Source organism: Cryptosporidium ryanae, assembly GCF_009792415.1.
Source record: "Cryptosporidium ryanae isolate 45019 chromosome Unknown contig_11, whole genome shotgun sequence".
NCBI lineage: Eukaryota > Apicomplexa > Conoidasida > Eucoccidiorida > Cryptosporidiidae > Cryptosporidium > Cryptosporidium ryanae.
The window spans coordinates 52,481-75,906 of NW_027125521.1; the positions used below are offsets into that span (position 1 = coordinate 52,481).

At 43.8% G+C, this 23,426-nt stretch overlaps 6 protein-coding genes across 6 annotated transcripts; 3 read left to right on the forward strand and 3 right to left on the reverse strand.

Annotated features, from left to right (window-relative positions):
• Positions 1-1,094: 1,094 nt before the first annotated feature.
• FG386_000162 (RecQ4 SF II RNA helicase) lies at positions 1,095-5,174 on the forward strand (the record flags this gene model as incomplete). Its single annotated transcript, XM_067339473.1, has 1 exon — positions 1,095-5,174. The coding sequence occupies one exon, from the start codon at positions 1,095-1,097 to the stop codon at positions 5,172-5,174; it is 4,080 nt and encodes a 1,359-aa protein (XP_067198271.1).
• Positions 5,175-5,317: 143 nt separating this feature from the next.
• Positions 5,318-8,896, reverse strand: FG386_000163 (trehalose-6-phosphate synthase domain-containing protein; the record flags this gene model as incomplete). Its single annotated transcript, XM_067339474.1, has 1 exon — positions 5,318-8,896. One exon carries the CDS (start codon positions 8,894-8,896, stop codon positions 5,318-5,320), a length of 3,579 nt encoding a protein of 1,192 aa, XP_067198272.1.
• An 878-nt stretch (positions 8,897-9,774) lies between these two features.
• FG386_000164 (uncharacterized protein) lies at positions 9,775-11,745 on the forward strand (the record flags this gene model as incomplete). The annotated part of the gene is made up of 1 exon (XM_067339475.1): positions 9,775-11,745. One exon carries the CDS (start codon positions 9,775-9,777, stop codon positions 11,743-11,745), a length of 1,971 nt encoding a protein of 656 aa, XP_067198273.1.
• Positions 11,746-11,773: 28 nt separating this feature from the next.
• FG386_000165 (uncharacterized protein) lies at positions 11,774-18,579 on the reverse strand (the record flags this gene model as incomplete). Its single annotated transcript, XM_067339476.1, has 2 exons — positions 11,774-12,881; positions 13,247-18,579. 2 exons carry the CDS (start codon positions 18,577-18,579, stop codon positions 11,774-11,776), a joined length of 6,441 nt encoding a protein of 2,146 aa, XP_067198274.1.
• Positions 18,580-18,746: 167 nt separating this feature from the next.
• On the forward strand, positions 18,747-21,512 carry FG386_000166 (clathrin assembly protein; the record flags this gene model as incomplete). The annotated part of the gene is made up of 9 exons (XM_067339477.1): positions 18,747-18,870; positions 18,917-19,079; positions 19,350-19,536; positions 19,651-19,710; positions 19,833-19,901; positions 20,004-20,170; positions 20,786-20,828; positions 20,903-20,935; positions 21,117-21,512. 9 exons carry the CDS (start codon positions 18,747-18,749, stop codon positions 21,510-21,512), a joined length of 1,242 nt encoding a protein of 413 aa, XP_067198275.1.
• Positions 21,513-21,643: 131 nt separating this feature from the next.
• Positions 21,644-22,798, reverse strand: FG386_000167 (3 transmembrane region protein; the record flags this gene model as incomplete). The annotated part of the gene is made up of 1 exon (XM_067339478.1): positions 21,644-22,798. The coding sequence occupies one exon, from the start codon at positions 22,796-22,798 to the stop codon at positions 21,644-21,646; it is 1,155 nt and encodes a 384-aa protein (XP_067198276.1).
• Positions 22,799-23,426: the final 628 nt, after the last annotated feature.

The following is a 23,426-nucleotide window of genomic DNA, read 5'->3' on the forward strand; positions in this document are numbered from 1 at the left end:
GTACTTAAAATAGTGCAGAATACTATAGTGTGACTATAATTGATAAATTAAGGTAGAAGTTGTGTTTTCATATGGTTATATTTAGGATATAAGTCATTTATTTTAGCTTAAGCTCCTTGAGTTATTATTAAATACATTTTATGATAAGGATACTTATCCACTCTCTGTTTTGTGTGTCACGCTCTAATCGAATGACATGTAAATACGAATTCCTTCTAGTTGCTCATAATGACATTTTCTCCGTGTCATTTAGCGCTTCGGCTCAGAAACTAGGCATCTAGATCTCTATTGTTTGCCTTAGAGTTCTGCTTTATACAGTTAACAGGGATTGTCCTTGTTTTTCATATAAAACTCATTTTGCCGTCCGAGCACATACAGTGGCAAGGTGAATGAGTGTCCCCGAAAATTAAATAAATTTTTATCATGACTCAATTTGTTTTAGCTCTTCTGGGTTGTTTTAGATTTGCCCAATGAATACTGCTATTTTGTATTTACTATTAATGTTGTTTATTATGTCATTGAACAAGAAGTCATTTGATAAACTAAAAGCAACAAGTGCATGCATAAGGCGGGGTTCAGGTCCCCACATTTTTTAAAATTAAGGTTAAAAAAACCCTAGTGCTGATTTGAAATAGAATAGGCATGTAATTTACCGGTACAAGACAAAGTTTGCTGAGTGTGAAATAAAAAAATTTTAAATTTCAGAACAAAATTCGGTTTCTATTTTTTTGTTTGAAATTACTACTGAGAATATTAACTTGCAGTTATTAAGTATATCATAGATACCAACAGTTAGGAAAATATCTGGAATGAGTGTACAACCAGGTCAAAATAGGATTATATAGTTAACAGAAACCAAATATAGCAGCATAAAGAAAGTCTTACTTATGATTGATGTTTTTGAAATTTTGGGTAGATTTGAAAAAGTATAGATGAGTCACATGCACATAAAACAAATATATAAGTAAATATTTTTAGGATTGAAATAAAGGAAACAAAAGTTTTGATTGCTTGTAGTTTAAACAAGTTTTATATGTGATCTTGTAAGGGGGTAGTTGTCATTTACACAATAACAGTTATAAAAATTGAATTAAATGAGTAACAATAAAAAACGAACAATAAGGGAAGTTTACAATGGTAATGATTTATCAGAGGTTGTATTAAATTTACCACTAACTCCATATAGCGAGGAGTTTGTATATTATAAAAGAAAGCTGGACAAGGCAATTTCCGATTTGAAGGTACTAGTAAATGAGGAAGTATGTAAAGAAACGAGCAGCAGTTTGGATTTAATTCTTGATAAAATTAGAAAAAGCATGCTTGTGAACAAAGATATAAGAGGCAGTACAGGACAAATAGATATTGAGATTAGAAATGATAAATACTTTTGTGTATATTTAGAAATAATTGGTTTGGAAAATGGAATTTCAGATATAATCGAGTGTTTTATAAGGTGGAAAAATGATCATTACTATACAATGTGGGAAGATCTTTCGAATCCTCCACAAGAATTAAGAGATCTTTGGATAAAATTCAAGGATAAAATATCAAGTATAATAACTAGTTGCAGGAAGATAAGTTCTCAACCTCTTCCGAGATTGTTAATAAGTGAGAAGGTGAGGCCAGATGGCAATGAAGAGGGTAATAATAAGGAAAGTAACGATAACTCAGAAAAAGATGGGAGGGAACCTGGAAAGAATACAGACGATTTTAAAGAGAATGAAAACATTAACAATGTTAGTAATGATAAATTAATATCAAGTGATAATAATGATAGTGAGGCGAGAAATAATAAAGAAAAGACGAAAAAGAGTAGGAAAAAGGGTTCAGTTGGATTTTGGGGTCCAAAAACTGTTCCGAAAAGTAAGACAAGATATATAAGTGGAGTTTCAACTATAAGATCATTAAGAAAAAGGACTTACAATAGCAATGGTAGATACAAGAATATAAGAGACAAAGACATTTCAGGAATAATAAAGAACATAGAAAAAGGACTAAATTCTGAATCACATGAAAACAAGGCAGAAATAAGAAACTTAAAGAGGTGGGAGAGAATAGAGGAAAAAAGATATGAATTAAAATGTAAGAAATATTTGGTTAAACCAAAAGAAGGAAATAAGTGTGACGTAAATTTAAATGATTTTAATAATCCTCTAACTTGGTCGAATCATTTTTCTAGGGGTTTAAAATTAAATAGGGATGAGTGTAATCGTGATTCGAATAATTGCGGTGGTGATAACATTGATTTATTCAAACTTTTGAGAGAAGAGATTAAAAAAATAGGTTTTAGGAGTGTTTATGATGTTGACAACGGTATGTTTGAATACAAAAAACTATGCATTTGTGTTTTAGAAAAATACTTTGGTCACACTGAGTTTAGAAAGGGGCAATTTGAAACAATAAATTCAGTTTTGCTTGGTATAGAAAAGGAAAAGTGTACTGGCAGTAATAATAGTTGTGGTGATCTGAGAAACGGCAGTATATTAATACTTCCAACTGGATATGGAAAAAGTTTATGTTATCAGTATTTATCAATAATAACAAACAGATGGTACAAAAAGGTAACATTAGTAGTAACGCCACTAATATCACTGATGCAGGACCAGTTAAACAACTTGAGTGAAAATATAAGAGGAGCAGTATGGAATTCAAATGTATCATATGTTGAAAAAAAATGCATAATCGAATTAATAGTAAAGGGTGACTTGGATATACTATTTATAACCCCAGAAAGTATATTTTCAAGTTATTTATTCAAGGGTTTAGTAATACAGAATGAGAATGAAGAATTTGATTTAAAGAACAACAATATAGGTTTGCTGTGCTTAGATGAAGCTCATTGTGTGAGTGAATGGGGACACTCGTTTAGACCTAGCTATTACTCTTCGATTAATTATTTGATAAATAACTTTAAAGTGAAGAATGTATTAGGTATAACAGCAACGGCACCGAAAGACATATTATCAGAGTTAAAAAGTTTATTAAAATTGAATAACGTAATACATCCATATGAAAATCAAAGCATACAAAGAAATAATTTGACGTGCAGAGTTATACATTTGAATTTATTAAAAACAGGAAGTTTTTCAACCAGAGTTTTGAAAGATTCCAATGGAAAAATAATACTATCAAATAAAATTCCAAAACAATACAACAACTTCACATTACTTTGGGACTATGTGAAATACTCAGTTATGAACAACAATACAAATAGCAAAAATATTGAAATTAAGGGTATAAGTAAAAGAAGAGAGATATGGTCTAATTGCAAGAACATATTGATATATGTATGGCAAAGATTTGACGTTGAATCAGTGACAAATTATTTAAGGTCTAAAGGAGCGAATGCACTTTATTATCACGGAATGATGAGTTCAACTGAGAGGGAATTAGTTCAAAAGTCATTTATGGAAAATAAAACAAATATTTTTGTTGCAACAAATTCTTTTGGGATGGGAATAAACAAGAAGGACATAGATGCAGTTATACACTGGAATATGCCAAATTCACTTGAACAGTATATTCAGGAAACAGGCCGTTGTGCACGTGAATTGGATAACAAAGGTTACTGTTTGTTGATACTTTCTGACGAGGATTATAAATTAAAAAGACAAATAATATCTTCCTCGCTTCCTGATAAGACTTCACTCAGATGTTTAATACACATTTTGTTGTATAATTATGGTTCACCCAATAATAGTTTTGAGTTTGCAAAAGATAGATTGACAGAATACGATATATTTTCAATTGATTTGTTGAAAATGATATTAAATACAAAAAATACAGAGGAAATTGAAGTTATTTTGCATACATTAAAACCTTACATGGAATATATATTGGGTAAATTGTGTGGTGACAGCAAAAATTATAATTGGAATTACTACATAAAGGGAAGCCCTTATCTAAAAATAAGGTGTTTCGATGAGAATTTTGAATTTATAAAGGAAAAGAGCGAATTTTTTGACAAATTATTCCCTTATTGCAGTGAGAATTCTGGAGTAATTACTTTAGACCTACCTGAGGCTTCGAAGAACATGGAAATTTCAATACAGGATCTGGAGGAGAAGATCGACTCATTAAGAAATAAATATAAAATAACTGTTGAAACTGAAAACAATAAACAATGCGTTATAGTTGGTGTTGTTTCTGGTGAAAAAAGTTTAGGTTTAAATGAAAAGTTATTTTTAAATAGTTTTAATGAAACTGATCACATTAATGGCAGATATCATAACATATTTACAGATAATGATACTGGTGAATTGCTTATAAACTGGAAGGATCTATTAGTACAGAAAATTCACGAGGAGTTGTATACAAGAAACATAAGTGAATTGTGGAAGTTGGATGTAGCTTATATTTCGTTTCGAAAATTTGTCACTGATAAGGAGTCTAAAGAGTTAATATTTGATTATTATTTTAGCAATAAACGAATGGAGTTGTACAACAAACTTTTAGTAGATCAATTAGATGGCGAATCCTTGTTCTCGTTGAATATTTCAGAGAACCAGTCATTTATAAATAAGATAAATACAAAACCAGACAATTTCAGTGCTGAGACTCTTTGTGAAAAAGAAATGGAAGTTGAATTTTGCACTTTGGTAGAGAAAGATATGTGGTTCAACAAATGGAACGACGAATTTGGAAAAACTTTTATTTGTAAACAAGAAATAGCTAGAGAGTTCAGCGATAATATAAGAAGAGATATAATGGAGAAAACAAACTCATGCATAAAGGCAGGCGTAAGTTATTTAATAGGTTCTCTTTTTTTAGATTACTATACGGTGCAGTGGGAGACTTACAGAATATCATTGGAAAAAATAACCCAACACTACTGCAATATTAAACAAGCAAAGAACAAAAAGGGGAGAAAAGCGGAGTTTAGTGATAAAGAAGTTACCGATATTTCTCATTTATTTAAACAGTATTCGAGTGGATTAACACCAGACAAATTTGAGGTGGTTTTTCCAGGTGATATAGCAAAAATTCTAGTTGGCGTGAGTTCCTTTAGATTTTGCTATAGAAATGGTGTAGCAAAGTTTTCTGGCTTTAAAGGACGAGAAATGTCAACCGTATCAAAACTTTGGGGGAAATTTAGCAATATTCCCTATAAGACTGTGTTGAGAATATGTGAAGAAAAGTTCAAGGAGATGGCAACAGAAAAACTGATTAAATAGTGGTTTTCACTTTAATATAGACTCAAACTGAAGACAGATTCAGTAAATTCTATTAAGAGGTAAAAAGACAAACTCTTGTTATTAAACCGAAATTGAGGGAGTTGATTTATCTTTGAAAAAGTTTAAATAAGGTACCTAGTTTTCTATGTATATAAAGAAAGAGTTTGGATGATATACGAAACTTCCTCAGTTGAATGAAGAAAGTGGTTAGCGATTGAATTGTGTTTTCCAATAACAACGGTGAAAATGTTATCCTCGTGAGTGGAGTTATCTAAGTCCTTGCAATGGCTTTGGCCGTTTATTAGAGTTTGGCTGCCCTTCGCTCTTGACGAGTATTGATTAACTACAGAAAACATATCTTCATCTGTTCTGTCATCGCCTATACATAGAATCATCTCAATGTTGCTCTGTTTATTTAAGGCAATTTCATCTAAAATGTATTTAACGGCGACTCCCTTATTTATTCCATTAAGTCTGACCTCAACAAAGTCAAAGCCAGTAATGATGTTAACGGGGTACTTGACAAGAAGCTCAACAAGGTAATTATATAGCTCCTTTGCCTGCCAGCTTCCAAAGTAAGGTTCGCAGAACTTGTATTGAAAAATGATGGCAGTTCCCTTATTTTCAATATAAGATCCCTGCGTTCTGAGAACGTACTGTTCCATTAGTTGAAGGGTGATGTTCTTCCAGTCCATCGGATTTAACTTGTGGTGTTTTAAAGACACATTGCTATTTACATCGTAGTCATTGGATTGATATTCGTCAGAGTTGGAGTTTGGATCTTCAATTATTAAACTCAAAGAATGGTCATTATTTTCCGGATCGCTTTGTTCACTCTCATTTGCGTACGAAATTGAATTATAATCGCTGCTGTGTTTATTCGCGTCATTAAACGAGTTGCTTAAACCACCGTTAATGCAGTTTTTGGTATCTTTATCGTGATTTATTTTAAGTTTTTTCCAGGTATTTGGCGTATCACCATCGATTATTCTCGGCAACTTCAAATAATAACCGTGTTCAGCGCACAGCCCAATGTTTTCTATGTCGCCAAACCAGTCGTCCAGCAGCTGTTTATTTTTCCCAGAAAAAACAATGACAAGGTTGTTCTCAGAACTGCAAAGTTTTTTAAGGGCTTCCTTTACTTCAACTGGAGGCGAACAGGATATATCGTGCGTAAGAATGTCCTCAATGAGTCCGTTTCCTCCATCGTCGCCAATAATGTTTGGGTTATCGTAGTGGCGTGGAATCTCTATACTCAGGTCCTTAATATTCTTCAATATAAGGTCCTTGTTGGACGAAAAGCCATCTTTAATGCTGCCGTTATTTTCAAGTGGTTTTGGCAAGTTAAACGAATTCTTGTTGAGAGCAAACTGGGAACTGCGGCAGATCTCGGTTTTGGAATCAGCTTTAGCCTCGTTTCTGTCTTCATTGAGAAACCCACAGTTGCTTTTATTTTGGCTGCTATTGTCGAAGAGGAATTTGTAGTCCGGAGTCAAGGTCCCCTCGTTGTCCAACAGAAAAACGCGAAGGGACTTCTTGCTTATTTTCTTATATGTATGGATGAGAGAGTTTAAATTAAATTGTTTGGAGTTAAGATTAATGGATATTCCTTTCAAAGAGGGGCCTATTCCGTACGTCGTATGGTAAAGGGTGTCATTCCTTTTTTTCTTGGAGAATACACGAAGGTCCATTATGAACTCCTTTGCCCAGTTAACAGTGCTGTGCGACAGCAAGTAGGCCCTATCCATCTTCCAGTGGTGTTTCTTTTCGTTGGATATGCACTTTATGGAAGATACAACTCTGTCTAGCGTTTCCACCATGTTCATTAGGTTCCACGGATTGACTCTGTAGGGACTCGAGAGGGTATTTGAGCAACCTGTGAATTCTGAAATAATCAAACGGGGAAGCGGTTTGTGGGACTTGAACGTGCAGTACGGACCCATGACTATCTTGCTGCTGTTGAGGGACTTCTTTCTCGAATACTCATCGTTTCCGCTCGACTCGCCCTGTTCTGAGGAGTTTGAGTTGGATGAGGAGTTCGAATGGGACGAGAAGGAGGACGAGTAAGGGGAAAACGAAGTGCATGTACGAAAAGATGAGGATCCCAGTGGGTTCTGTTGAGTGCCGTTGAGGAATTGGTGTTGGTTCAGTATTCTAAGAGACTCGTCCTTGCATGTTATATATTCAAATGGATTCACGTTCAGACCTTCCCTAACGCTCGTGTCGAAGAGGCAGTCGCCTGATAAAAACAAGGCGTATTTCTCTTCCTGCGTGATAGGACCGTATTTCAGCTCGACCACGGGGTTTTTGAAAGTCAAAAGACCGCAACCACTGCCATTCGATGGCACATTGCTGCTGTTATCGCAACCAGAAAAGCTTTTGGTCTCGTTTTTGCGTCTTAGGTTAAACTTATTCAGGCTTTCGGAGGAGTGTTTCAAGTTAATTTCATTAGTTAAGCTGATCAAAGACTGGATCAATTTTTCCCTCTTTTCAAAGGTCAGTGTATTCGTTGGGAATATATACTGGATCAAAACAACAGGTTGTTTGTTCTTTATGTATGGGTAGTTTTGGAGAAACAGGTCAAACGCTCGAAGTTTAAGTTGGAGTCCACTCAACTGGTCGAGTCTGTCTATGGACACAAAAACAAAATGATTGACGTACCTCTCGCGGATGTCAAGGGCCTTCATCCTAATTTCCTTGTTGGAGAGTATGGCTTGGAGAATGTCGTCGCACTGAATGTGGACGTGGCCTATTCTAACTATGGTTTCCTGTTCGTTTGGGTTGTTTCTGTAGTAAAAGTCGCTCTTCTGCTCCCCGTTAGAGGAGTTCTTGTCTATTCCAATCAAGCCACCCGGTTTGAAGTAGTGGCAGACGCCCAAGAGCCTTCTGCACGACGACAAGAACTGTTTGGCGTATGGAAAGAAGTGAAAGCCTATCAGGTCCGCCATCAGCATGCTTCTGAGCAACTCCTCCCTTACCGGAAGACAACGGAATATCTCGTAGGACGGGAACGGTATGTGCAGAAACAAACCTATGTTTATTCCCTTCACCTTTCTATTCATATACTGACACAGTAGTAGAAGATGGTAGTCGTTTATCCATACCATGTCCATGTTGTCTGGAGAAACCATCGGGGTTATTATTGAAGACCACAACAGGTTCATCTGGTGGTAAACCCTCCATTGTTCGTGGTTGAATGGAGTGTTGTTCAACTCGTCTGCATTTAGTATATTGTGGAACAAAGACCATAAATATATGTGGCAGAATTCGTTAAATATTTCAAATTCAGTTTCCGGTGGAAACACCGGAATGCAGTCTATCTCCTCCAGTAATTCGATGATCTCCTCCTTTTCGTCCTCAAGAGAAACGTGTATTCCCGGCCAACCAACAAATTTAACCGTTTTGGCCAAGTCGTTTCTGTGTCCGTGCAGTGTCCTCATTAAGGACAATTGGGACAGCTGCAGCTTAAATCTCGGATTCCTATCCTCTCTTTCCGCAACAGCGCTGTCATTCAAGTCCTCGTACTGCCCAAGTGCCTCCTTTCTCTTGCTTTCTAGACGAATCACTTTTACCGGCAACTCAAGAGAGGCTATGATCAGTGCTGCCTCCGAGTCCACGCAGGTTCTGAGCCACTCTCTCTCATTCTTAAGCAGCTCGCTCAGCTCGCTCGCTCTTTTCTCCTCGCTCTCCCCAAAATGCTTGCTCTCCTTTTCTTTGTTCATCCTGGATGCGGAGGAAGAATCTGCTCGTTTGCGAAACTCTTCTGTCGTCCTCTCCGCTCAAGCCTCTGTTTCCATCTTAAAACAACGCTTGCCTGGGTGCCGTAGGTTTGTGTTTGAGGCTCGCGCAGGTACGGCGAAACAAGCTCTGTTGCTCGCGCTTCAATAGTGCAAGGGTGTAAACTACCTCCCAACTCCACTACTTATCTCCTTAAACCTCGTTTTAGTTAAGGGGAAGCGCCTTTTTTATCATACGATTCATCTCACTTTTTTTTTTTTCAATGTTTAATTTTTTGTCTAACGCCGGTATGCAAATTGCTTTTTTTTTGTATCAGAGACGAGACGATTAGTGTTTGAAAATAATAATTTTTTAAAGTAAATAAATGCACAAAAAGCATGTAAATGCGATGTCGAGAATATAAATTAAAGAAATAGTACAACTCGTCTGTCGCAAATACGTTTCCTTTTTAAGCAAGCAGCACCTGGAACCAAGCAAGGGGAGGGTAGGGAACTGCGAACGGAAACTCGAGACAAAAAGCGGAGTGTGTTTGGGCCAAACAGCCCGGTCAAGCCGACCCGGTCAACACAACTGCGGAGGGTTGGGAATAACCAGCCGGGTTCTCTCTTCTTTTCGAAGGGACTTGCGTGTGAGAGGGGAGTGGCCGCCGCCACTGTTTGTGTGGTTGTTTTTGCTTGCCAGCAGATAAGGGAGAGGAGCACCAGGCTTTGGATATAGTTAAAACGGGGACCCGAGTGCAGTCAGGGCGGAGACAGTGTTTGATTTGGTGACAGAGGAGGAGCGATTCTGCGTGATCTCGCCTGGACCGCAATGCACCGGGCTGAAGGGGCCAAACTGGAGTTTGGAATCGAAACGAGACAAAATGCTTCACGAGCGACTAAGGGAGCACAAAAAGTCAGTGGGCGACAGAGGGAGCGGCTCTGACTCGCTTGAGTTTAAACTCAAGAACGGAAAGCGAAAGCCGGGGTGTTTTTCGAGAAGCAACGGTCAGGGAGTGCCCGAGTCGTCTCCGGAGACGCGGAGGTCCGAAAGTTCGCGTTTAAGCAGGATCACGGGGAGCGAAAAGTCAGAGGAAGCCGTGGGCAAAACGGGCTTCTGCTCTCAGAGTTTAAAAAGCAACGATTCGTCCACGAAGGAGGAGTACGTGAGAAGCCTGAGGAGCATGAACTGCGGAAAGAAAAGGAAGCTCATAATTGGGAACGGGTTTTCGGGAAGCACCGGTCCGAAGACAAGCGAAAACGACTTATTCACATCCGGCGGAGCTTCCGGGGGGACTGGGTTTGACCACACAGACGGAAAGGGACCCGGCGAACCCGACGAAAAAAGAATCCCCGGCGGAAGACACGCGACCAGTTACAAGTACTACGACATATTAGACGTGCAACTGGGCTCGGGTCTGAGCGAGATAAGGAAGTCCTACAGAAGAAAGGCAGCCAAGTACCACCCTGACAAGCTCAAGAGGGACAAGTTGACCGAGAAAAAGTACGGCGAGTGCCTCGAGAAGTTCCAGGAAATCAGGGACGCCTATGAAGTATTGGGAAACCCAAGCAAAAAGGAGTTGTACGATGAGTACGGGGACGAGATATTGAAGTACGGGATATTCGAGAGTCTGAGCGAGTTAAAAGAGGCCGGCTGCAGCGCGGACCTCGGTTTTGGCGGGCCGAAGAGCCGCACGGAGCCCGCGTATCGAGAGCATGCGAGGCAGGTGCACAGGAAGAGGACGGTTAATGGCCAAGGCGGTGACGCTCAGAACAGCAACGGGAGTTCCGTGGGCGGAGGCCGCGGAGACTGCGGTGAACGGGACTTCGAGTGGCAGATGCACTGGCAGCGTTTGCTGATGGAGTTGTTTATAGTGCCTGTACTGAGGAACAATTGTTTGGAGTTAAGGGATGTTGGAGGCATGAACATATCTGTCTCCGGCTACAGGGAGTTGGTTGGGAGCTCGCAGAGGTATTTGAGGAACATGAAGAATTTGCCAGAAATCCTGTTTAGAAGCCCAGTTAGCCTTTCGTTGAGTGAGGGTTATTGCCCGAAGGCCGGCTCAGGCCTCGAGGAGGAGAGCCGCGGCGGCATCAGAGCAGGAGCGAGGAACAGCCTGTTTTCCAGATTAACAGAGAAGACTGCTGCGGCAACTTCCTCAAGTCTCAGATTTAACAACGTGCAGGTGATTTGCAGCAGTTCCGCTGAAGGCCCCACTGGACCCGGGTACGGCCGGGGGTTCTCCTTAAGCGGACTCGGCACGGGGGGCGCGGACAAATTCAGCGACAGCGTGTTCGGACTGGTGTTCGGGGAAAGCAGCGAGAGCTGGGAGAGACTGCTTGAGCTTGCGAAAACGGCAGTTTGCGACAATTACGACGGGGTCTCCGGGAGTTTGAAGAGAAGACTAAAGTCCATACAAAATGACTACAGCTGGATTGTGCTGGTGTTTGTCTCCGAAGAGTTCTTGCCTCTTTCCGACCAGGAGCTGCTGCTGGAACTCTACACCCTGGAAGACGCCACTCGGAGTTGCTCCTTTTCGGCGTCGCTTCTTTCTCAATCGACGGGGAGTCTGGGCGGGAGCGCCAACAAGGAAATAATAGATTGCACCGCGGACTTCAAGAGCCTGAGTTTGTTTCCGTGCCTGGTTTTCAGGCCAAAGAGGAACGAGGACACGCGGGCGAGGGAGGAGCCCGCCGCCCCAGAAAGGACATCCTCCAGAGAGGACATTGTGTACACCAGACCCTCCGGGAGTCACATCGAGACCGTCCGCCGGACGCTCGAATTCGTATTTCGGCTGGACGAGACCGGCTTCCACGAATACAAAGATAAGCATTGCAAATTGATAACCGGATAGCGCGCCAGTCTGCTGTTTAGAGGAGGCTTCAACTGTCGTAGTAGTAGTAGTTGTCAGGGCATACGCTGAAAACCGAAACGGTTTTGGTGGAGCACGCAAGCAAACAGGAGCGATAATTGGAGAATGCGATTGTGTTTATGTCCTTTAAATGGGAGCTGAAGGTCCCGACTGACTCCATGTGTTTGTTTTCGAATACCTCAAGGGTGTCGTCCGCGGCATGGGCCAAGACAGTAACTAAGGAGTCAGACCTTATTGATATCTTGTCGACAACGCCCTTCGGTGGAGTCACGGCCTTAATGGGGACGCTGAAGTTGTTTCTGTTGTAAACCCGCACCTTTGCGTCAAATGAGGATATCCAAACCCTGTTGTGGGCTCTTTTAATACACAGTATCGGGGATTTACTGTTATCATCAAGGTACATATTAGTTACCGGTCCACTGCTGCTCTTTCTTGTATCCCATATTGTGATTCTTCCCGACTCAAATCCGCCCATAAAGGAGTGCTCCGTCAGGGTCTCTATCTCCATTAGTCTGTCGGGGGTTTCGTCGGGAAGCCTGAACGTTACTTCGCGTTTGTGATTGTTTCTCGGGTCCAGTAAAACTACGCTGTCTTCGGTGGGTACCAGGGGAAAAAGGGGCGACCTTTTCGTGATGAGCTCGCTCGAAAAACACGTGAACTTCGCCGTTGGATACCCGAATTCGCCTCCCCTAATCGTGTCTATCATGCTCACCTTCCCCCTCTCCTCGACGGAGTTCATCACGAAAAAGTCGCCCCTTCTGTTCTGTATGTAAAGAGACCCGTCGTTGCGGGAGTAAACTGTCTTGTTTATCTGGGCGTGGCTGCCACACCCTCCCACCCTGCCCGACGGCTCGCACCTCAGGGTCCTCAAGTCCCAAAAATCTACGTCCCCCTCAGAGGTTCCGGACACCAAAAGGGCGTCGTTGTTGATGAATTCCAAAGAAGTTACTTTGTCGTTGTCTTTCGGCTTTCTCAACACAAACAGCGGCACCAAAAGGCCGTTTTCCGCTGCAAACTCTTCCATGCGGTCTGGTTTGTCGTATCGACCGCAAACTCGCGAATGAGGCTCTCTCCAGTTTCCGCTCTCTGGACGTCCCGTGCTTGCAGAGAAGCTTCTGCTGGGGCTCGGAGCAGACGAATTTTAACAGGGAGCCGGGTCTGAAGGGCGGGGTGGATCCGACGCCGCAGGCGACATCAGGCAGGTGCGCGATGTGACGCGATCACGGGCAACAACGAGACGGGCAGACGGAGCTTAAGGGAGGAGCGAGGCATCTGCGGACGGAGATGCGGTGCGCGAGACGGGAAAGTGTAAATTGATTTTTATACTAGCCAAGCGAGTCATCTAATTAGAAACTATATGCTAACTGCCTTCCGTGGATCAACTTCCCTGCTCGGGCCGAGAGGCCATCAAGGAGTCGAGACGGACGGCCAGCCACCTCTGGGCGCAGCTCCCCACTCGCACTTCGCCAAAGCGCAACGCTACGGCTGTGGGTGGTCGGCCTGCTTGGCGTCCAGCAGCGCCTCCACCTTCCAGTCAACGGAGTGGCCCTTGGAGTAAAGATTAGTCAAGAAGTCGTTCCAGGTGTTGTTCTTCCTGTGGGACAGGTATCTGAGTAGCAGGCCAAACGCGGTTTTCGCATCGACAACGGAGTCGTGTACCTCCGCCTGAATGTTCTCGTTCAGCACGTACTTGGCCAGGAACCTGAGACTGATGTACCTCTCCTCGGGCAGCCTGTAGATCTCGACGGTGTCTATAATCTGAAAGGGCGGGACGTAGATGTTGATAATCTTGAAGTCGCTTTGCAGAGCATGTCCGATAAAGACCACTCCCGCGTCCACCAGAAACTGGAGCTTCTTGAGCACGCAGGCCTTTGAGGTCAGGAAGTGGGTAGAGGTCTTGGGGTCCAAGTCCCCGGGCTTCACGCCCGAGTACTTGGTGAGGTAGTCCTTCGGCTGGTGACTATTGCTCGAGCCGTGGGAAATGTAGTTGTCCAGAATGAGGCCCTTTTTGGAACCCAGGTCGACTCCGTCGTCGCTTGTTTGGCCCTCCTCGGACTCCCGTTGCGTCAGGAAAGGGACATCGCCGCAGCGGACTATCGAAACTCTCGCGAGGGAGAGCTGGGACTTCTTCAGAATCTCCTTGGTCCCGTCGGGCCTCACCACGAACTGTTCCTCGGTGAGGGCAACGTACTCGGAGTCCAGCGCCACGACCATTGGCGAGTTCCTCACAAACTCAAGATGCCTCCTCGCAAACGGGTCTTCATTGGAGTCGTGGGTCCTGGCGTTTCCGCCGATCTCGCCGCCCTGGGCCACGTCTCTGAACGAGACGGCCTCTCTAAGGAGACCCTTTGAGAACGGATATCTCACATAGTAGTTGTAGCACAGGAGCGAAAGCTCCTCCGCGGTGAACGGGGGCTGGTTCACGACGTGACTCGGATCGGAGTGCTCAGAAAGGTTCTTCTCCGTCTTTATGAGCTGGATTATGGACGTCAGCTGCTTAATAACGTGGTCCTGTATTTCCCTTGGGTACCTCCAGGGCGTCTCGAATTTCACCCCAAGAATTGTAACTTCCGTGCAGTCTCTTTCACTGTCGTCTTTTTCGTCCTGCTCCTGATCCACGGCCCGCGAGTCCTCCGGCTTGTCGTTGGGTCCTCTGCTCTCCGAGTCCAGAGGACTTTGGACTGGGGAAAAGCAGGCGCAGGGGAATCCCGAAAATAGAAACTCGTCGAGTCTCCGTTCCTTGTCACGGTAGAACAGAAAAACAGGTATCTTCCAGCACGTAGAAAAGTTCAGCACCTCGTTCTTGTTGACCTGTTGCACCGAAGATCCGTTCACCAAAAACCACCTCGCGTCCACGCAGGTGTCCGTCTTCTCGTTGAACAGCAGGGTGTTCTTGATGTACATGCAGAAGTGGGTCCCGGAGGGGAGCTGGATGGAGTTTCCCTGATACACCCCAAACATAACGGCAACGAGTTCGTAGGCCTGGTGGGTCGGGGGGTCCTCGCCGTTGGTCCTGGCTTGGCTCCTGTCGACCTGGACGATGTCTATGCCTCCGGAGTCCTTCAGGGGGGAGTTCGGCCCGACACTCGGTCCGAGGCCCTTCCTGAGTCTCGAAAACCTGATTTCCCATGGAATAGAATAGGAGGAGCTGGGACTCTCGCAAATCCCGACGCCCGTGGAGCCTGGGCCGGTGCTCACATTCGGGCCGTTCTGACCTCCACCGACAGAACCCCCGTGGGAGGACGACTTCCTTGTGAAATCCTCGTACTCCTCGGGCAACATGCCTCCGAAGTCGCCCCAGTTTTTCATGTTCTGAACGTTGCAGCTCACAACCAGCACCTTCGGAAGCCTCGTGACGCACCTCACGTGCTGACAGGCAGTGGGGACTCCGCAATCTCTGCAGTAGCTTCTCCCCGCAACTATTCTGAGTAAGCTTGTGTTCAGGGCGTTGAGAAACCTGTCTGTTTTCTTTGAATCGTCGCTCTGGGCGGAGGCGTCCTTTTGGTCTCCGGACGAGGACGAAGCCGAGCCGTCCCCGGCCCCTCCGTCCGAATCGCCCTGCGGAACGAGGTGATTGGAGACTATCTCAACGGCGGCGACTATTTGGCTCGACCTAAATGTGTGCTTGGACTGCACGCAGCTGCTTATTGTAGCAACCTCGACTCCAAACAGAGAGTCCAGGAGGGAGCAGCAATTCTGTTGGCGAACTCTCGAGTCCAGTTCAACAGTTCCCGCCTGTCTTAGACTCTTTTTTAGATTCTCAAGGAAGAACTTCCAGAACACCTCAATCCTCCTGATCTGATTGAATACGGAGTAGGGGAGGGACGACCCTCCGATCCCGTTCATTGCGCCGTTGTGGCTAAACTGGAGCTGCAGCTGGAATTGCTCCTCCAACGAAAGATTCCCGGTGGCAATCCCGGCCAGTATCGACGAATTCGTCTCGTCAGAATCGATCCCGAGCTGCTTGGCGTCCGGAAGGTGCCTTATCGTTCTGAGCATGTTCAGTATATATATGGAGCCAGAACCTACATAGGGAAAGAGCGAGCTCTGGTGGGAGGCAGCAGTTGGACCCGCGCCTGTGGGGTTCGCCGAGGCGTTGCTGCTCGGTGGGAAGGCAGTGGAAGGCCCTGAGGTGGGGACAGATCTAACGGCCCTGGACCTGCCTCTAGTCCCCAGATTTCTTTTGCAAATCTGAACCATCAACGTCAGGTGCACCAGCTCGCAAGCCAGACAGAACTCCGAACGGCAGTCTGAGGCGTGGGAAAGGAGAATCTCGTACGAGAGCCTCGGGATGAGTGAGAACAAAACAAAAAAGGGCTGGGTGAAGTCCAGCGCATCGTTCTCAAGTTCGATCGAGACAATTCCCTGTCCGTCTCCGCCGGAGGAAGAGGAGGTCAGGTGTGAGTTTTCGTCGTCAGCCCTGGCGCTCTCCCCAAAGGCGTTGCTAGGTGCAACATCAGACCTCCTGGGCTTGCTTTTTTCTCTTCTATTGTGGTTAAGCCTTGGTTTATATTGAAATCTAACTGGGACGTGGGAAAGCTGCGGGTTTCTCTGTGCGAGTCCGTCTTGAACTGTAGTCACATTTGTTCCAGATCCCACGGAAGAGCCGTTCGCCAGTGCCCCTCCGATTCCCCCTGGTGCCAAAGGGCCACCCATTCCCGAAACCGCTCCAGAGGAGGGAGCAAGACACTTTTTCTTGCGAATGTACCATATTGGCAGATTTGCAAAGGTAAGCAGTGGCAAGCCATAGAGTAGGTTGTTGTTCTTTAGCTTCAAGGGGTCTGGATTCGGCGCCACCCTCACGAAGTCAACAGCTCTGAATTCAAAGGTCCTTAACTTGGAGCTGTCTATCTCCGGTCTTATCTCTTTGTAGTAGTCCAGTGAGAAGGAGCCTGGGGGTGACGACGGAGGCGAGACGGTGGCAAGGGCATCGCCAGCACCCGGAGCTCTGGATTTTGAAAACGATAAACCGCATGGCAACTCATCGGTGACCTTAAAACGAGGCCATCCGTAGAAAGTCTGGATCTTTCTGATTTCCTCAACGTCGTATTTATTGCTAAAGCTGAGAAGTTCGTCGTCCTTAACAGCAATTTTACCTGTCTGGGCCGACCTCTCCAGGATCGGAGGGATTCCAACGGGATTTAACGCGTCGTAGGCCACAACCGGCCTTCCCTGGAGATATCTCAGGGCCACTGTCAGATTCGGAGCCGTTGGGTGTCCGAGACCATTTGACAGAGGCTTAGTCACTGGATTAGATGCAACTCCCATCAGACTCTGCACCGACTTGAGGTACGAGAAGTTGTACAGGCATATCGGCCCATCGGGTCCTGCTCCGCAGCCTGCTCCCCCGGGTCTAATCGAGAGCCCAAGATTTAAGTTGGGAAGCGGTAATGTCTGGTACATACTGAAGGGGTGTTGTTGCCGTTGATCTGGAGGTTTAGCAATGCTTTGGTGACGCCTTTGCATAGTGTGAACCGAACCAGAGGTATCGCCAATGATAATGTAATTTCCAGAAGAGCTAAATCCTATTGTAGACAAAGGGACTGAGGGAATGGCGTAAAATTCCATTCTGTCCAAGTCAGAGTGATAAACCTGCCACTGACCGTTGTTACCAATGATGTAAAGATCCTCAGAACCGCGACTTGTGCTTGATCTTGTAGAGGCTGCCAGGGAATCGTCACCCCAAGCAATGTTTATGGGACCTGGCGAGAATGATACGTTTTTTCTCGGCCTAAATTTCCTAATATCAAAAAGACGAACAACAGAGTCCCTGTTCATATTCGATATATCAAGGTTCTTTTTGTGGGTGATCATTTCCAAGGAGGTGGCAACCTCCGCAGGATGTGCCCTCAGGAGATCCAACACGGCAAGTCCAGAATTGCCACCCACAGAGCTCAACAATTCATCCGAGTTTATCCTTTTATCAGAGATTGTAGCGGTGATAACAGCGACCGTGTACTCACTAACAGCCAAACCAGAAACAAACGTCCCGTTGGAGGCCTGGGTATTTGAGTGGATCTGAACGGTGCTTCCCAAACGTGGTAGGCGGGGATCCGCAATTCCCAACATATTAACCCCACCAACTATGAAGCTATTACCTGTTGCGGAGCTTCTTATGCAGGAGACACTTCCTGCATAAGGTATACTTCTTAAATGACGAAACTCCTGCAAGTCCAATATTGTAACTCCATTGCGGGTGCCTAGTCCCAATATTTGTGTGACGCCCATATAAGCCGGATACCTAGAGGAGTCAGCGCACAATATCTTTGAATTAGACTTCTCACCCGTTAATATGCGACATGAATGGCAGGAAATCGGAACTCCGCCTCTAGAATAAACTCCCACGCCGCTGTTGGAAACCGTGTACATGTGCGAAACAGACGGGAAACCAACATGTATCACGTTGTCTCTAAATGGTCCATTACTCGTTGAACGGGACACGGACTCCGGGACGCCGATAGGGAAAGATGTGTATCTGCTGCAATGAGGAAATCTAAACGAACTCAGAAACCCGTTGGTCCACCCCAACCAAAGAAGCTCGTAAAATGGATCACATGCAACAGACGTTATGAACGGCCTCACTGCCTTTCTCCCCCCCATGTGTGCCGAAAACAGTCCCATCATATTATAACTCGTGTAAGTCTCCCATCCCCAGGGCATCGACTGGCTTTGACTCGGCTCCCCACCCAACAGCAGGTGATGTCCAAGTCCGGTTTGCTGGTGACTACCAAATCCATCGAAGTAACTCCCCGGGCCGAGACTGGAGGCATCACTCCCACCCGTTTGGGCTCTTTTGCCCGAGCCGGTACCCTCCATGTCCCGCCGGCGCGCTGCGCTCGAATTCCAGATGAGCGGCCCGGCAGAGTACAGTCTGCGAGGCGCACCTCCCAGGTTAAATATTCAAACCTCTGCTAGTCTTAGATTTCAAGTGTATTGTCGTTAGCATTAGGTAAATTCAGAGCTCATGTCAACAGGATGAGAGTATGGCCTGCAGCAAGGGCGACTTGTCTTCGTTTTTCAGAGTGTTCCCCTTTCCCTGGTTTGGAGTTGAATTTGAGTGCACTCCCCCGTCCCTGTGTCCGTCCCAGAGGAAGGAGCGTTGGGTGCGTCTGTGTTCGAATCGAGTTTGTTCGTTTCTGTTTGAAAATAGTAGGCGAGTCAACGTGCGTCGATTTCTGTCAATTGGACTTTCCTTCGGACGGAGTGGACGAAAGCAGCACGATTTGGAGTTCTCCCCTTGCTTTTTTCTCACTCTGCCTCGGAGGGGATATGGGAGATCCAGAGGGAAGAAGTGGAAGGATAAAGAGAAACGAGATGTCTGCCCAAATAGTCTGTTGGAAATGCCCACAGACTCGGCCAGCGTTTCTTTCAATTAAAATTTCCTTTTTCCCTTTTCTTTTTTTCTCAATGCCATTTGGTCCACTCCCCGGAAATTAAGGTCCGAATTGCCAGTGGGGTCTCCTGGCGCCCCCGCCTTTATCATGTATGCCAGCCCGAAGGTGTACGCTGTGGGGCCCCTTATCTGTTCAATCTGAATCGTTAATGCAGCAGGATGGCCGATTGAGGGGGTTAGGCACTTCTTTCAGAAAAAGAAAAGCAGGAAGCATGCTAAAGTTTTTGTTACTCGTAAACAAGCAGGGTCAAATAAGACTGAGTAAGTACTATCGGAACGTTTCAAGGGATGAAAGGCTCGTTTTGGAAGGACAGCTGATCAGAAAGTGTCTGCTAAGGGGTGAAAATCAATGCCCCTTTATGAAGTTTAATGGCTACAAGGTATGTTTAGGCGTAAATGAGACGCCGGGTGTATGCTCCTTCAAAAAGGGGATACACAGATTTCATATTCAACAAGGTGAAATTAGTTATTACGCAAACAAAATGCTTAAACAGATTATATATAGGAGATACGCCTCCCTTTATTTTATAATGGGTTTAGAGGATTCCGAAAAAGTGGTAAGTTTATGTCTGTTATGTACACAAATTTTGCTGTTGATTTAGTTGCCTTTTGACTAACACGACCCAAACTTATGACAACAAAATCGCGACGCAATCGTTGAAATTGACATGTGTAGAACGAACTAGCCTATCTGGAATTAATCCACTTCATTGTTGAGACACTGGACAAGTACTTTGAGAACGTTGTAAGTTTTCCGGTAAAGGATGGTGGCTGTCGCAACTTTTCTATAATTCACACTTTTTAAATCAAACTAATTCCTGTTGTCAATCGCAAATTATCATTTTAGTGTGAACTGGACATCATGTTCAATCTAGACAAAACACATATTATTATCGAGGAGATACTGATGTGTGGTCTTGTCTCAGAAACTAACAAGCTGAACATTTTGGACCACGTGTATTTGCTTGAAAAAGCCTCCCAGAATTCGAACGATGACATTAACTCTATGATTATGTCAGTTAAAAAATAAATATGACGAATGCACCCACTATTAGTGCTCTTAACAGCGCTAAATAGCTACTGATTTACTAAAACCCCGATGATAGTGCAGGAATTATAACAAACTGCCTTTACAGATGTGCTCACCTCGAAACATGCTTAGTTCTTCTCGTCTCGAACCGCGTTCATTCTCCTGTTTTTGTTGGCGTGCTCCGTCCCTATACAACTACGCTTTCCACCTGATTTTCACTCCCACTGTAGCCTGAAATCCGGGCAAATTGGCGCCCATTAGTAGCAGGGGTTTAATTCACACTATCCCACGTGGCTTAGAGGGACTTTAAGGCAACCACGCACGCAATACAACTCCCTCTTTATCTGCCAGGGTCGCTACTTCTGTTTTAATTGTACTTGGTCGCATACTCGTAGCTGTGCAACTGCGAGTATACGAAGGTGGAGAACGGTGAACAAGTAAAGTGGGAAATTAAACGATACACGGGAAATAAGAGCTAAAGTTTGGGCGTAATTGGCCGTTTTGAGGTACACCCAATAGATCTTTTTGCAAAATAGAAGCCAAAAAGAAGTCCGTTTTTATGCATATTCGTCGTGAAAAACGGGAGGAAGGGTGACAAGCGAGGATATGAGGGACGCGCTGCTTAAGACTCGCATAATCAACGTAAGTTTCCGAGTTCGGAAAGAGCAATTCTAATCTCAATTGATCTGTTTTGCGATAAATGCACTCCACTTTAGTGTCTTTCGGTTGTATTAGATCAATTTCAAAGTGTAAGTTTTAACCAAAAGGGGTGTGATGGGCCGATACGGAGTTCGTCTAACAACCGGTTTCTTATGTAAATTAATCAAAGTTGCGAAACTTCGGACGAAGCACAAATAATACCAACCATTTACACCTAAATGTACATTTTTGCGAAAATTCATACTGTTTTGTTACTTAAAATGTCCTTAGGAGAAATTCATAAGATCCAACGTTGCGAAACAAATACTAGATAATTCATGCGAGGCGATGCATGAGGTACTGGACTCGTTGACGGAGAATAGAGACAATCAGCAAAATATTTTTGATTCTGAAATGAGTATTCAAGGCAAGATAATGTTTCACAGATATCACAGGAAAAAGTGGAAAATGTGCGTGGATTCAAGTGATACGTGGGTAATTAGATTCAGGAGGTTGCAGGGAGCAGGCAAACCAGAGAATATTAAACTTGGCGAGAACAGGAAGTTGCTGATTGAGGCAGTAGACATGAAGAACTGCGATGTTTTACTTGGAGTACGGAAGGACATTGATACTTATCAAGTGAAGAAAGACCTCGTTCTCTATTATCCGCTCTTCCAAAGGGGGTAGAGGCAGTGAAAAGAAAAGACGGAGCAGTGAGATAACTATGTTATACTGATGCTGCCTTAGTGATATCTAACTTTTAAAGGGAATGGAACAAGGCCGAATAAGGACTGAGTCTAATTATTTTTCGTGAAAATCTAAAAATTGTGGAAATGATTGTGGTTGTTTTGAGCGTGATATCCATGACAACTTTGGTCATGCATGCATATTTGTTGCTGCATTCCGTAATTATACGGGTTGTAGCGAGGTAGGAGACTTATAGGGAAGAATCCCCAAACAGACCTAGGGGCGTTCAAAGGTCTGTCCCCGATTTTCGGATACACTTGCTGGGAAGGCATGCAGAATTGCAACTGTGGCGTGGCCACTCCGCCAATTGCAGCATTATTCGCATTTTGGAGTAGATGCTGTGTTTGGTCGGGATTGTTTGGTAAGAAAGCAGAGCCGGGAGCATTATATACGCAGGCGCTATGGTTTCCGCTGCTTAATCCCTTTGTCTCCGAGGGAGAGCTCAAATTACTTATAAAGTACTTATCTGGCACCGCGTTTCCAGAACCGTGTCCCTGATATGTACGCACCTCTCTAGCAGCTTTATTTTTAATTTCAACGCTCAGATTCCAGAGATTTTTTGCCATTCGAATTGAATCAACAAGAGCTAATATATGTATTATAAGCAATGAATTTGATAACAAGAGCAAGTAAAATCCCCAACCAAGAGAGTTGCTGTGAGAGCTAATGTTAAACATTGGTATTTCCGAATTAAAGGCAATCAAATTTGGGATAATGTGACTCAGGTATATCACTATCACAGATGATAAACATACGCCAATTAAGGCAATTACATTCAGTATTACTGAAACGACCCCGAGACCTATAAATGGCTTGGTCTTCAATATAACCTCGTTGCCATTATCACACTTTGAACTCTTGTTTTTATTTATGCTTCCATCGTTTATGTCAACTTTAAAGCCCTTACTATATATCATTAGGAATATCACACTCAATATAATTGCTGAAGAAGATCCCATTAATGTCAAATACACTATATTTAGATAATTAGTAACTACAACCGCATCCTCACAGGACTGAGATAAAAAATCGTATTTTTCTGGTGGACTGCAAATTGCTTTGAGTACGTTACTTAGGCCTCCGTTTATGTCTTTGAGGGCATTATTGCAAAAATTTAAGAATTTTTTGCTGGTTGAGGAGCAATTTAAGGTCACATAAAACTGATTCGGAGTTATTTCCCATGAAAACAAAGAACCCTCAAACAGAGACCAGCTCTGAGTTATCATTACACCTCCAAAAGCACATCCTGAAAGCTATTTAAGTAAAATCAGTTATTTGTTACTGCAAATACCATTTCGTAAGAAGCTAAATTAGACTTACCAGCACCGCTATTACGAGATTCGTCAGGTTTGCAATGATCACTCCTCTTTTAAACATCTTGTTTTGTTTTGCAACCCGCTATTTAACTTAGTTACACCGCTCCCAGTATTGTAAACACTGGTTCAATGCGAACCTTTCCTAATTCTATTTATTGCCCTGTTTACTGTTTCGCAACTATTCGCTGATTATAGCAACGACTATTTTTCCTCCACTATTATTACATTTATTTTCTACAATATTAGGATATATATATTCTACTTGTAACCCGGTATTTCTAGAAAAAAATATATATACATTATATGAATTCCTATTTAAGCAGTTGTATTTATTTACTCTAAACTTGTATGAGGATAAATAATTATATTTATACATAAAATTATATCTAAAAATGTTCCCGCCTAGACCGTTACCCAACAGCCCAATAAGGAAAAAGGGAGAATGGAGTAGCAAAAATGACAGTTAGGCATACAAGAAAAACTAATTTAACCTTAAGTTTGTTTGCATTGAAGTGTATAATTGACGTATATACGGTTT